Source organism: Pelobates fuscus, chromosome 11 (genome assembly GCF_036172605.1).
Source record: "Pelobates fuscus isolate aPelFus1 chromosome 11, aPelFus1.pri, whole genome shotgun sequence".
In the NCBI taxonomy this organism is placed as follows: Eukaryota; Metazoa; Chordata; class Amphibia; order Anura; family Pelobatidae; genus Pelobates; species Pelobates fuscus.
This window is the reverse complement of record NC_086327.1, coordinates 117,898,418-117,913,403: the sequence shown is the minus strand read 5'-3', so window position 1 is coordinate 117,913,403 and position 14,986 is coordinate 117,898,418. Positions and strand designations below refer to the sequence as shown.

Here is a 14,986-nt window from a genome sequence, read left to right as displayed (position 1 = left end):
TGTAAGAAAGGGGTTAATATGCAGTGGTTAATGTTGGTGTAGTTTAGTAGTGCAGTGTGTTAGATAATGTAAGGGTTAAAGGGGCTCATATATATATATGACCCACTGCAGCCAGAGATTAGTGGGAATTTCAGTCCAGGACGGCACCTGTTTCAGCTGCAGTCATAATAAAAGACAGTATGTACCACTCTGAAGTGTAACTCCCACTCTGTTGGCAGGGTTGTGTCCCAGTCTGCCTGAGATCCATTCATATATCCATTCATTAAGGGGAATAATGTATGGATGATATCATCATATCTGACCTACAGGATTCTGAATCATAATCTGTCCATTAAAATAGCATAGTACAATAGTTTAACAGTTTTAAATTATATGGTTTATGGTTAGTTATGGAATATTGTACAAAACTGCATAGTTCAAAAATAGGAAGGATTTCCAGAACCCTTTTGCCTAATGTGTCAACTTATTATAGTAATGTCAGCTAACTCCAACATACTGGGTTATACAGTGTCAATGTTTGGAAATTTAGAGGGAATATCAAATAGCCGACTTAACCTGAAAACATAAATAATATTTTCTGATTTAGCTATTGCAGCCTAAAATTAGATTTTCACTGTGAATTTAATTAGATATCCTGACAATTCATTGATGGTAAAAAAAAACTAGATAATCAGTAAATAAAAGGAGATTACTGCAAATGTTTGTTATTGATATAATTATTATTATTTTTATTATTACAATTACTATAGGGCTTGGGCTAAAGTAATTTGTTAGAGGTTTCTCTGTAGTTACACATTCAGATGAACACTCCAAGCACCATAACAACTACAGCCAGCGGTACTAGTTCTGGTGCCAAGAATGCCTTGGCACCTTCCAAGGTAAGTAATTAAGTGTTTGTGAATAGTTTGACGGGCTGTAATGTTTATGGTATTTAGAGTGTCCGTTTAGAGCTCAGAATACAGAGTTGCATAATGGAGTAAACAATATATGTTGACATAAATCTGCTTAAGCACTATTGCTAAGATGCGTTAGCATTGCCAGATAATGATTTTATTTAGGATCTCCTAAATAAATTAGTATTAAAATGTCAGCTTTAGCCTCTCCATGTTGATATGTAGCTTTGAAGTATGATTTTTAAAGGCTGTCCTAATATAGCACTAAGTCACGTAGAAATTAAATCCCCACCTTACACACAAATATAAGTTATTTTGCCAAATAAAATATACCTTGCAAGTCCAGGGTCTCCCAGAATAGGCGTAGAGCATTTCACAGCATATACCGTCCACCATTTCTTGTGCCTCACTTTATATACTTGACCAAATCCACCTAAAGCCACCGGGGTCCATTCATTGTCAAAATCATCTTTGTTAAATAGTGTCAGACTACCAAACTGGTCTTTCCCTTCTTCAGTCATGGTAGCACAATTAAATATTTGGTGTCCCTTGTGTCATTTGTAGGTCTCCTTGCTCTATAGGTATCCGTGTGTGTGTGTGTATATATATATTGTAAGAGATTTGCTTCCTGTTAAAATAACCTGTTTTAAAAAAGGGAGGAGAAAATCACAGCAATGTATTGCATGCAGGTAATGTTGCCAAGTTGTACAGTGCTGTGCTGTGTCATGTAAGAATATTTGCATATAGACTTGAATTGCACAGTAGAGCACTGGGTGTACTATGCATAAACTTTTTGTAAATCAGTCAGCTCTAGGCTCCTGCTTAGCTAAATCAGAACATTTTAATTATTTGAGTGTTGAGCATTTAGTTCAATGGAACCCAAATGAAGTACGTGGCATTAGCTTGAGACCCTTTCTTCAAATAGAAATTTCACATTTCTGCTGAAGACTTACGTCTATCTTCTGTCCCTACTCCCACCTCGGATGCTCGCCTTCAAGATTTCTCGAGGGCTGCACCGTTCCTGTGGAACTCGCTTTCCTCCTCCGTTAGATGCTCACCCAGTCTCCACTCCTTCAAAAAATCATTAAAAACCCACTTCTTCATAAAAGCGTATCAATTACACTGTTAATAGCGCCTTACTGATTCCTATTCTGCAACTGTCACTAGTCTAATACTATCCTTACCTTTAGGTGTCATTTTACCCCACTCCCTCTACCATGTAAGCTCATTGAGCAGGACCCTCAACCCCTCTGTTCCTGTGTGTCCAACTTGCCTGATTACAACTACATGTCTGTTCTCCACCCATTGTAAAGCGATTTGGAATTTGATGGCGCTATATAAATATCATAATAATAATAAATATAAAATGTACTCATTGACTCATTCTTCATGTAATAAGATATGTGGAAAAATATAATTCTGCAACACTAAGTATCCAGTGTATTGTCATTAACTAATATAGCAATCAGTCGATTGTGTGGAGTTACCAGGAACTTATTGAAAAGGAAAATTTGTATCCTGACCTGGAGTTAAGAAACACCAATTTCGTTGCAGAGCACTATGATAATCGAACAACCAAGTGATCACGCACAGTATACCTGAAGATGCACTTACAGGCACACAGTCACACAAAAATACACACACAGTCACACAAAAATATACACTCAGTGACACGTACACACATATAAACACTCTAAGAGTGAGAAGAAATAAATGCAGAAAGTAGTGGAATTTCCATTTAGTACAAAATGGGACAGAAGATTCATGTTAGGTGCCCTGCAGCCAAATGTAGCTAGAGGGGTATTAGGTTATGTAGGGGGGGTAAAGGCAGTAGAGCAGGAAAAGGGGTTATAGGTGATAAGAGGTGATAAGGACTGTAGCGAAGGCTAGGGGTAGCAGTGGGGGTTAGGGGCAGTAGTGGGGTGTAGGTGCTCTAGTGGGAGGTAAGGGGGTATAAGGGCAGTAGTGGTGGGTTAGGAGATGTAGTGGTTATGGTGGTGGATATAAGTAGTAGTTGTGAGTTAGGGATTGTGGTGGGGTGTTAGGGGTTTAAGCTGGGGATTAGGGGCGTTGGCAGGGGCTGAATTGGAGGGTTACAAGATTTTGTGTGGGAACAAGGGTCTGTATTAGGAGTTAGGTGCAATAGTTGAGCAGTAACAGGGCTTAGAGGCTGCAGTTGGGGATAGGTGCAGTAGTGTGGGATAGCAGATGTAGCAGGTAATAGTCTCTATAGTGAGGAATATGAGCTGAAGTGCGGGTTTCAGGCAGTAATAGGGGTTACAGTCTGTAGTGTGGGTTACAGGCAGTAGTGGGGATTAGAGACAGTAGTGGGGTATAAAGTCAGTAGTGATGGCTAGAAGCAGTAGTGAGAGATAAGGGCAGTAATAGGGGTTGGAAACTGCAGTAGGGATAGGGGTAGGGGGAGTGGGAGATAGTGGTTGTAGTGAGGTATAAAGGTAGCAGTGGGGGAGTCAGAGGTTATAGTGGGAGTTAAAAGATTTAGTGTTGGGATAAGGGGCTGTAGTGGGGTTAGGAGTAATGGTGAAGGATAGGGCAGTAGTGGGGATAGGGTCTGTAGTGGGAGTAGGTATGATTGTTTCATAATATGAATAGGAAAAATATAAAGGAAGTTATAAAGTATGCAATACAGTATTCACCTTTTACATAAATGTCACTTTTCTTTGTTTACATTGTCACTTATGAGATGTTCCAATTTTTCACCTGGTGACCCTAATGATAATGTTGACTCCATGAAACGAATAGTATCAAATATTACACATGCAAAAATGTAGAGGAAGTAACAAACACTACAGTATCTCACAATGTGCTTCTAGTCTGTTCTGTGTCTCTGAAATGATTGACATACTGCATACCTTGAATATTGACAAGTACAGAGGTGACATACCACAAGCAAACCCAGGTCAAACCAGATTTTTTCCTTGTGAGATTACAAACTATACACATTGTTTAGTGGAATGATCACAACATCAGAAGAAGTATTCACCAAAGTGAGAATTTCCAGGAATTCAAAGTTAATTCCAAAATGTAGGTCAAAATAGACAAATATTATTATACTATTATAACGGAAAAAAAATGCAATCCTCTTTTTAGATTGGTTATTTTGGCCTTAAATTTTAAATTCTCACCTTAGTGGATAGTATGTAGATGCCTAAGAACAATTAAATTCAGAAACACATGGGTTGCATTTTGCTTTCAGGTTCAATGATTGCAAAATAAATCTCCTTCCCTAACATGCTAATGGCTGTTATAAGGGTCATGTTTATGATCAAAGTTATCAAAGTAACATCTCATACACATTTCTGTATATTAACTATATAGAAGATCTTCCCATTGTCTAGGCATAGTTCTTTTACATATATATGCTCACTGACTCCTGGAATAATTTGTATAAATAAGCAAATAAGCTTCTCATGTCATGAAACTGGAATCCTATCACTATTTGTAAGAGATCCTGCCGTGTCACCTGTTACAGGTTCTATAAATCCATGTGTTTACACACATGTATCTAACATGGTTCATGTGGTTCATGGAGAATGCTTGTTGAATTGCTTATTTACTATGACCCAGGGCTGGCGGAGCTAGATTAGAGTGACCGGCAGAAGGTGGGCACACAGCGCTCCCTCCTGCAAGTCACTCAGTGTAGCGTGGCCGAGCAGTGCATGCTCCGCTCGGTCAGTCTAGCAGAAAGGTAGGAGATACACTGGGGACAGGGGGAAGGAACACTATGGGACAGGGGGGGCACTATGGGACAGAGGAGGGGGAGGAACACTATGGGACAGGGGAGGAAATAACACTATGGGACAGGGTAGGGGGGGAGAAAAGAACACTATGGGACAGGAAGGAGAGTAACCCTATGGGACAGGGGGTAGGAACACTATGGGATAGGGCAGGGGGTAGGAACACTATGGGACAGGGGAGGGGGAGGAAAGAACACTTTGGGGCAGGGAAGGGGGAGGAAAGCACACTATGGGACAGGGTAGGGGGAGGAAAGAACACTATGGGACAGAGGAGGGGGAATTAAAGAACACTATGGGACAGGGGAGGGGGGAGAACATTATGGGACAGGGGAGGGGGGAGGAAAGATCACTATAGGACAGGGGAGGGGGGAAAGAAAACAATGGGACAGGGAAGGGGGTGAGGAAAGAGTACTATGGAACAGGGGAGGGGGGAGGAAAGTACACTATAGGACAGAGGAGTGGGGAAAGAACACTATGGGACAGGAAGGAGAGTAACACTATGGGACAGGGGGTAGGAACACTATGGGATAGGGCAGGGGGTAGGAACACTATGGGACAGGGGAGGGGGAGGAAAGAACACTTTGGGGCAGGGTAGGGGGAGGAAAGAACACTATGGGACAGAGGAGGGGGAATTAAAGAACACTATGGGACAGGGGAGGGGGAGAACATTATGGGACAGGGGAGGGGGGAGGAAAGAGTACTATGGGACAGGGGAGGGGGGAGGAAAGAGTACTATGGAACAGGGGAGGGGGGAGGAAACTACACTATAGGACAGAGGAGTGGGGAAAGAACACTATGGGACAGAGGAGGGAGGGGAAGAACACTATGAGACAGGGGAGGGGAGGAACACTATGGGGCAGGGGAGGGGGAAGGACACTATGGAACAGGGGGGAGAACAGTATTGGACAGGGGAGGGGAAAAGAACACTATGAGACAGGAGAGTGGGAAAAGAACACTATGGGACAGTGGAGGGGGGAAATGAACACTATGGGACAGGGGAGGGAGGAAAGAACTCTATGGAATAGGGGAGAAAAGAACACTATGGGAGAGGGGGAAGAACACTATGGGACATGGGAGGGGTAAAAAAGACTATGGGATCGGGTTGGGGAAAGGACACTATGGGGCAGGGGGAGAACACTATGGGACAGGGGAGTGGGGGGGAAGAACACCATTGGACAAGGGAGGGGGAAAGAACACTATGGGGCAGGGGAGGAGGGGAAGCACACTATGGGGCAGGGTTGTGGGGAACAGAATACTATAGGACAGGGGAGGGGGGAGGAAAGAACACTATGGGACAGGGAAAGGGGGAAAGAACACTATGGGACAGGGGAGGGGGGTAAAACACTATGAGACAGGAGAGCGGGGAAAGAACACTATAGGACAGGGGAGGGGGGAAATTAACACTATGGGACAGGGGAGGAAAGAACATTTTGGGACAGGGAAGGGGGAGGAAAGAACACTATGGGACAGGGTAGGGGAGGAAAGAACACTATGGGACAGGGAAGGGGAAATTAAAGAACACTATGGGACAGGGGATGGGGGAGAACATTATGGGAGGGGTAGCGGGGAGGAAAGAGTACTATGGAACAGGGGAGGGGGTAGGAAAGTACACAATAGGACAAGGGAGTGGGGAAAGAACACTATGGGACAGAGGAGGGAGGGGAAGAACACCACGAGACAGGGGAGGGGGAGGAACAGTATGAGGCAGGGGAGGGGGGAAGGACAATATGGAACAGGGGGGAGAACACTATTGGACAGGGGAGGGGGAAAGAACACTATGCGACAGAGGAGGGAGGGGAAGAACACTATGAGACAGGGGAGGGGGAGGAACACTATGGGGCAAGGGAGGGGGGGAGGACACTATGGAACAGGGGGGAGAACACTATTGGACAGGGGAGGGGGGAAGGAACACTATGAGACACGAGAGTGGGGAAAGAACACTATGGGGCAGGGGAGGGGGGAAATTAACACTATGGGACAGGGGAGGGAGGAAAGAAAACTATGGAATAGGGGATGAGGGGAGAAAAGAACACTATGGGACAGGGGAGAGGGGGAATATCACTATGGGACATGGGAGGGGTAAAAAAGACTATGGGAGCGGGTTGGGGGAAAGGACACTATGGGACAGGGGGGAGAACACTATGGGACAGGGGAGAGAGGGGAAGAACACTATTGGACAAGGGAGGGGGGAATAACACAGTGGGACAGGAGAGGTGGGGAAAGAACACTATGGGACAGGGGTGTGGGGAACAGAACACTATAGGACAGGGGAGGGGGGAGGAAAGAGCACTATGGGACAGGGGAGGGAGGGGAAGAACACTATGTGACAGGGGAGTGGGGGAAAGAACACTATGGGGCAGGGGAGGAGGGGAAGCACACTATGGGACAGAGGAGGGGGGGAAGAACACTATGGAACATGGGATGGGGGAAACAACACTATGGGACAGGGGAGGGGGGAAATAACACTATTGGACAGGGGAGGGGAAAGAACACTATGAGACAGGAGAGTGGGAAAAGAACACTATGGGACAGGGGAGGGAGGAAAGAACACTATGGAATAGGGGAGGAGGGGAGAAGAGAGCACTATGAGACAGGGGAGGGGTGGAGAAAAGAACACTATGGGACACTACCAGAGGGGAGGAGAGAACACTATGGGACATGGGAGAGTGGGAAGAACACTATGGGACATGGTGTCAGGGTACCTGAGGCCTCTACCTCTAAGGGAGGTAGAGACTTGGCGGTGTATCCGTCCAGGCGAGCTGTTTCCTCCGTTCCTCGCGGTTCATCCAGTCACTTAAACACCGGCCGCGAGGAATCCACGTCCTTTTCTAGCAGGACGCTCAATACGTGACGTCATGACGCTAGCACGAGCAATCTGTCACTCAAGTATCCGATATCCAATCGGCACTTGTCAGAGGCGTGATTTCCATCCAGAGCCAGGGTATTTAAGCTTACTCCTTACTTCAGCTCATTGCCCTGTCGTGGTTCTAGCTTGTCTAGTCACTCAGTGCTCTGGTATTCTAGTTTGCTCTTTTGGTTTTGACTCGGCTCGTTGTACTACCCTGTTTCTCTGTTATCCCTTGACCCGGCTTGTCTCTCGCTTATCTGTCTTCTCGTTCCCTCGACCTCGGCTTGTCTCTGACTATTCTTTACTCTCGGTACGTTAGTCCGGCCATTCTAAGGCCCGGTATACGTACCTTTCCACTCTTTGTACTCTGCGTGTTGGATCCCTGTCCCGATCCTGACATTACGACAGGGCCAATGGATCCTGCAGGTACAAACAGTCAGCTTGGTTCTTCGGATCCCAGGTTTGACGCCATGGAACATAGGATGGATCAGATGGCTTTGGCACTACAGGCACTTTTGTCTCGTGCTAGTAATCCACCTGAGGAGACACGTACTCCTTCTATCTCTCCTGCAGTCTCAGGTCTAGAGGTAGCCACTGTAGGTGCTTCTTCCCGTATTACCCCACCAGTACGTTATGGCGGGTCACCGGAGAAGTGTCGTGGCTTTCTAAACCAGATTAGCATCCATTTCGAATTACAACCCCGCTCTTATCCTACAGATAGAGCAAAGGTTGGATTTATTATTACTCTGCTCATTGAAAAAGCTTTGAGATGGGCCAATCCTTTATGGGAGAATGATAATCCACTAGTCTATAATTATAATGCCTTTGTAGCTGCGTTTAGAAGAACTTTTGACCCTCCTGGCAGAAAGGTCAATGCAGCTAGATTAATGTTGCGCCTTAAACAGGACAATCGAACACTTGTGGATTATGCACTAGAGTTCAGATCCTTGGCGGCAGAAGTTAAGTGGAACGAACAGGCTTATATAGATGTGTTTCTGAATGGGTTATCAGATATAATTCTTGACGAGGTCGCTACTAGAGAACTCCCTGAAAATTTGGAGGATTTAATTTCTTTTATATCTCGTATTGATGAACGCTTAAGAGAGAGGCAGAACACTCGAGATAGGACCCGTAGACCCTCCTTTAAACTAGCGCCTACCTTTCAAATCTCTGAGTTCGAAGACTTACGTATTCCTGAACCTATGCAGATAGGCAGTACTCATCTCACTGAAAGGGAGAGACAGTACAGGAGAAGGGAGGGTTTATGTATGTATTGTGGAGTCAGGGGTCATTTACGCCTAAATTGTCCCAATCGTTCGGGAAACGCTCGCACCTAAGTTCCTCTAGAGGACAGGCCTTGGGTGTTTCTACTTTGTCCTCTATTCACAACTACAAGGAGCTCAGGCTTGTGTTACCCGTTTCTTTAAAGTGGGAGAAGGGAGTAGTTAAGACTATGGCACTAATCGATTCTGGAGCTGCTGAGAGCTTTATAGATCAGGGTTTTGCTGCCAAGCATGCTATTCCATCCCAGTTAAAAGAGACACCTCTGGCTGTCGAGGCCATCGATGGTAGACCTTTACTTGAGCCTGTTATTTTCCATGAGACCATACCGATTAACTTGACTGTTGGCATCCTGCATAAAGAGGATATATCCCTAATGCTCATTTCTTCTCCGTCTATTCCCATAGTCCTGGGGTACTCCTGGCTGAGGAGACACAACCCTATTTTTAATTGGGAATCAGGGGAGATAGTTTCGTGGGGAGAGAATTGTCAAGAAAAATGCTTGCGGAAGGTCTTACCTCTTGGATTAACTAATACATCGAATACCTCTGACAATCCTACAGAGACACAAATTCCGCCTCAGTATCTAGATTTAAAGGCAGTATTTGACAAAAAGAAAGCCGATACCTTACCCCCACACAGGTCCTTTGATTGCAAAATTAACCTACTCCCTGGTACCATGCCTCCCAGAGGTCATGTATACCCATTATCTATAAAGGAGAACTCAGTCCTAGAGGAATATATTCACGAGAATTTAGACAAGGGATTCATCAGGAGGTCCTCCTCCCCTGCCGGGGCTGGATTTTTTTTTGTTAAAAAGAAAGATGGTTCTTTGAGACCTTGTATTGATTATCGAGGCTTGAATAAGATAACCATTAAAAATGCCTACCCGATTCCCTTGATCACCGAACTCTTCGATCGTTTGAAGGGCTCTACAATTTTCACCAAGTTAGACCTCAGAGGGGCATATAACTTGGTGAGAATCCAGCAGGGACATGAGTGGATGACGGCATTCAATACTCGATATGGCCACTATGAATATACTGTCATGCCTTTTGGGTTATGCAATGCGCCAGCGGTATTCCAAGATCTGATTAATGAGGTTCTTAGGGAATTTCAGCAAGAGTGCGTCATTGTATACCTAGATGATATACTCATTCATTCTAGTGACATTGAGATTCATCACAAGCAAGTCAGGAGGGTTTTGCACAAGCTTCTCCAGCATGGCTTGTACTGCAAGTTGGAGAAATGTAGCTTTGATCAAACCCAGGTAACCTTTCTCGGCTATGTGATCTCTGGGGAGGGATTTAAGATGGATCCGGATAAGCTCCAATCCATTCTAGAGTGGCCTTTACCCACAGGTCTTAAAGCCATACAGAGATTTATTGGTTTTTCCAATTATTATAGGCGCTTTATTAAGGGCTATTCTTCCATTATTGCACCTATCACTAACATGACCAAACAGGGGGCTGGCACTAAGAATTGGACTACTGAAGCTCTCCTTGCGTTCAAGACTCTCAAGGAGCTTTTCGCTTCCGCTCCAATTTTAGTTCACCCTGACACTTCTCTGCCTTTTTTGCTCGAGGTAGACGCATCAGAGACTGGTTTAGGTGCTGTTCTATCTCAAAGGTTGGGTGTTGATAAACCATTACATCCATGTGGATTTTTCTCTAAAAAATTGACCGGTACTGAAAGCAGGTATGACATTGGTGACAGAGAATTACTAGCGGTTATCAAGGCTTTGAAAGAATGGAGACATTTATTGGAAGGTACTTTACATCCTGTTACCATCCTGACAGACCACAAAAACTTGTCCTATATCGGAGAGGCCAAGCGTCTGTCCTCCAGGCAGGCTCGTTGGTCGTTGTTTCTTACCCATTTCAATTACGTTCTGACTTACAGACCTGGGTCAAAGAATTCTAAAGCCGATGCGCTATCTCGCCAATATGAACCCTCTGCTTCAGTTGAACCACTTTTGTCTTCCATTGTACCCAAATGCAATATTATTGCTAATACCAGCCTCAAAATTCATTCTCCGCTACTTGACCAGATCTTGAAGTCACAACATCTAGCTCCCGGAAACACTCCTGAGGGAAGAAACTTTGTTCCTCCTGAACTTCAACTGGAGCTCTTACAATGTTTTCATGAAAGTAAAATAGCTGGTCATCCTGGTATTCGCAAGACGTACTCTCTGATATCCAAGGATTTCTGGTGGCCTTCACTTCGTAAGGATATTGAGGAGTTCGTCGCAGCTTGTGAGACTTGTGCCAAGACTAAACTACCTCATGCATCCCCATGTGGACTGTTACACCCCTTGGACATTCCTGAGAAACCTTGGACCTGTTTGTCCATTGACTTTATCGTTGATTTGCCTGCTTCCAAAAGACAAACTGTTATTCTCACGGTGGTGGATAGATTTACTAAGATGGTCCATTTCGTGCCATTACCTAAACTTCCGACTTCTCCTGAATTGGCGGAGATTTTTGCGAGAGAAGTTTTTCGCCTACATGGGATTCCTTCAGAGATTGTTTCTGATAGAGGTTCTCAATTTGTCTCACGTTTCTGGAGATCATTTTGTTCTCAAATGGGCATCAAATTGAACTTTTCCTCTGCCTATCACCCTCAGTCTAACGGAGCTGCTGAACGTACTAATCAAAAGATCGAACAGTATCTGCGTTGCTTTGTTTCCGAACACCAGGACGATTGGGTCGGTCTGATTCCTTGGGCGGAGTTCGCACACAATAACCTTGTTTGCGATTCAACTCGCTCTAGCCCTTTCTTCATGAACTATGGCTTTCATCCTTCGATTTTTCCTTCGGTTTCCTCTTCTCAGGGGATACCGTCGGTTGATGATCATGTCGCCAACCTGAAGAAATTATGGGATCAGACTCGACAAATTCTATTACATAGTTCCTCGCTGTTCAAAAAACACGCTGATAAACATAGAAGAGCGGCTCCTGTTTTTGTTCCTGGGGATAGGGTATGGTTGAGTACTAAGAATATTCGCCTAAAAGTTCCGTCCATGAAATTTGCTCCTCGCTACATAGGTCCTTACAGGGTTCTCACTCGTATCAATCCGGTTGCGTATCGCCTTGCTCTGCCACCTGCCTTACGCATTCCTAACTCTTTTCATGTCTCCTTGTTGAAACCCCTCATTTGCAACAAATTCTCCTCTAAGGTCCCCTCGCCTCGTCCTGTTCAGGTGGAGGGTCGGGAAGAGTACGAGGTCAGCTCCATCATTGACTCCAGAATTTCAAGGGGAAAATTGCAATATCTGGTCAACTGGAGGGGATATGGTCCTGAGGAGAGGAGTTGGGTACCTCAGGAGGACGTCCATGCTTCTCGCCTTCGCAGAGCATTTCACCTCCGCTTCCCATCTCGCCCCGGTTCATTCCGCCCGGTGGGCGTATCTGAGAGGGGGGGTACTGTCAGGGTACCTGAGGCCTCTACCTCTAAGGGAGGTAGAGACTTGGCGGTGTATCCGTCCAGGCGAGCTGTTTCCTCCGTTCCTCGCGGTTCATCCAGTCACTTAAACACCGGCCGCGAGGAATCCACGTCCTTTTCTAGCAGGACGCTCAATACGTGACGTCATGACGCTAGCACGAGCAATCTGTCACTCAAGTATCCGATATCCAATCGGCACTTGTCAGAGGCGTGATTTCCATCCAGAGCCAGGGTATTTAAGCTTACTCCTTACTTCAGCTCATTGCCCTGTCGTGGTTCTAGCTTGTCTAGTCACTCAGTGCTCTGGTATTCTAGTTTGCTCTTTTGGTTTTGACTCGGCTCGTTGTACTACCCTGTTTCTCTGTTATCCCTTGACCCGGCTTGTCTCTCGCTTATCTGTCTTCTCGTTCCCTCGACCTCGGCTTGTCTCTGACTATTCTTTACTCTCGGTACGTTAGTCCGGCCATTCTAAGGCCCGGTATACGTACCTTTCCACTCTTTGTACTCTGCGTGTTGGATCCCTGTCCCGATCCTGACACATGGAAGGGGAAAAAACACTATTGGATCTGGTAGGGGGGAAAGGACACTATGGGACAGGGGAAGAACACTATGGGACAGGGGAGAGGGGGGTAAGAACACTATTGGACAAGGGAGGGGGGAGAATAACATTATGGGACAGGAGAGGTGGGAAAAGATCTCTATGAGACAGGGGTGTGTGGAACAAAACACTATGGGACAGGGGAGGGGGGAGGAAAGAACACTATGGGACAGGGGATGGGGGAGGAAAGAACACTATGGGACAGGGGAGGGAGGGGAAGAACACTATGGGACAGGGGAGGGGGGAAGAACACTATGGGAGGGGGATCACTAAAAGAGATCACTAAAAGAGAAGGAAGAGGAACACTAAGGGGTTTGGGAGGAACATTAAGGGTAACGGGGTGGCACTAAGAGCAGGTACGGGGGGAAGAGGAACACTAAAGGAACAGGGGAGAGAGGGGAGGGGAACAATAAGGGACAGGGAAGGAAGGGGAGAGGAACACTAAGGGACAGGGAAGGGAGGGGAAAGGAACACTACAGGAGGGGAGAGGAACACTATTGGACATTAAGGGGAGGGGAGAGGACCACTAATGGACATGGTGGGGAGGAGATAGGTAGTGGTACAGAGGGGGGCCTGAGTGGTAAGAAAGACACACAGGGGGACATGAGGGGGAAGAAAGACACACAAATGGGCCTGGGGGTGAGAATGTTCACAGAGGGGCTGTGGATGAAAGCAAACACAGCAGGGGCTGGCAAAGAGGAAAAGGAGACACAGAGGGTCTGGGGGGAGATAGACAGGCTGGTGTGAAAGAGAACCATACAAAGGAGCTGGTAAGAGTAAAAGACAAAGGGACTGGGAGAGAAGGAGACACACAAAGGAGCGGGGGGGAGTAAGACACATGAAGGGAGATACACAAGGGATGTGTAAGGCACACAATGGTGAAAAATATGGGATAAGATACACTAAAAAAGCAGATAAGAAACAAAAGGCGGGTTAAGAGGCACACAGGTGAAGATGCTTTTGGGAAGGGGGGCGCCAAAATCATCTATGCCTGTGTACCCCAAATCCTTGCACCAGCCCTGCTATGACCTTATATGTCTCTGCATGTTAGCAGGGATGTGAATGTACTTTGGAGTTGGTATAAATATTGGCTTCTATGTCTTTGCATTGATTATAGACATGGAGTTTATTTTATCATGGACAAATTTGAGCTGATCAGGAGATCGTCCTAATTCCCGATTCCAGAAATGCCGTATAGACTAATTATGAAGCAAACGACTTACAGGATGGACAAGCATCTTTGTTTGATTCGTGATTTGGAGTTCCACCTGTTTCTCTAAAAAGAGAGGTAATTGATGGGATAAAAAAGATGATTGACATCTAAGGACAACCACCAATCATTGAATTTGCTCACAGGCCAAGTGAGAAGTGTCAAATAGAGGAAGAGCTGTGACAAAATATATTTTTTATATATTATATATTTAAAAGATATATGTATAGATGTATTACCTCTCCTCTTCTTTTTCCCTCTGTTGGTTACTTTTTTTTCTTAATTTCTGAATTAAATTGTTGGAAAATTATGTTAACATTTTGCAGTATGCTGATTGGCTCATAATTGGGACCTTTTGGTTTGTCTGAATAGTTTTCCTAAATTTCTTTTGGTGGATGAAATTATCATGAGCCAAACCACCACAAGTACAAAAGTCAACCATACTGGACATTTTTATTTTTTATTTTTTAGATGAAGCTGTTTAGCAGAAACATATTTTTACAACATGCATGAGTCTAATTGATTATAGGTGGCATACTAATGTCATCAGAAAGCCCTCTGCAATGCATCTGATAAATTTGTCTTGCAGTTGAAAAATCATCTTTTATTTTTTGGATAACGTAATTGGAATAATCACCATATGCATCCATGAAATTGTTTTGTGAAATAGTTCAATACAGAAACAACATGCAATTCGTCTAAATAAAAATGAACTGCTTAGCAAAACATGACTTGGCAAAACAGCTTTAATTTATTTTCTCATGTAGCTTTTGAAGTGCCTCTTGAAGATGAATTTGAACACATAGTCATATTTGTCATGGCAGTGGAGCTCTGTTGGTATGTACATAAGATGACATTAGAGGGTGGTCTGCATCGAGAACTTGTGCTGCGGGTTCTTCTAATGTGAATGCTTTGAAAGTTGTTGTCTAGTTGCTTATTATGCTTATTATAGAA

At 44.9% G+C, this 14,986-nt stretch overlaps 1 protein-coding gene across 2 annotated transcripts in view; it reads right to left on the bottom strand.

Moving 5' to 3' along the window:
- The window catches only part of ANKK1 (ankyrin repeat and kinase domain containing 1), a 60,040-nt gene extending 58,567 nt beyond the window's left edge, over positions 1 to 1,473 (bottom strand). For both annotated transcript variants that reach the window (XM_063437048.1, XM_063437049.1), the window contains exon 1: positions 1,227 to 1,473. In XM_063437048.1, coding sequence (XP_063293118.1) covers positions 1,227 to 1,414 — 188 coding nt within the window. In that variant the 5' untranslated portion in view covers positions 1,415 to 1,473. The remainder of the gene's footprint in view (positions 1 to 1,226) is intronic.
- Between the last annotated feature and the right edge of the window lie 13,513 nt (positions 1,474 to 14,986).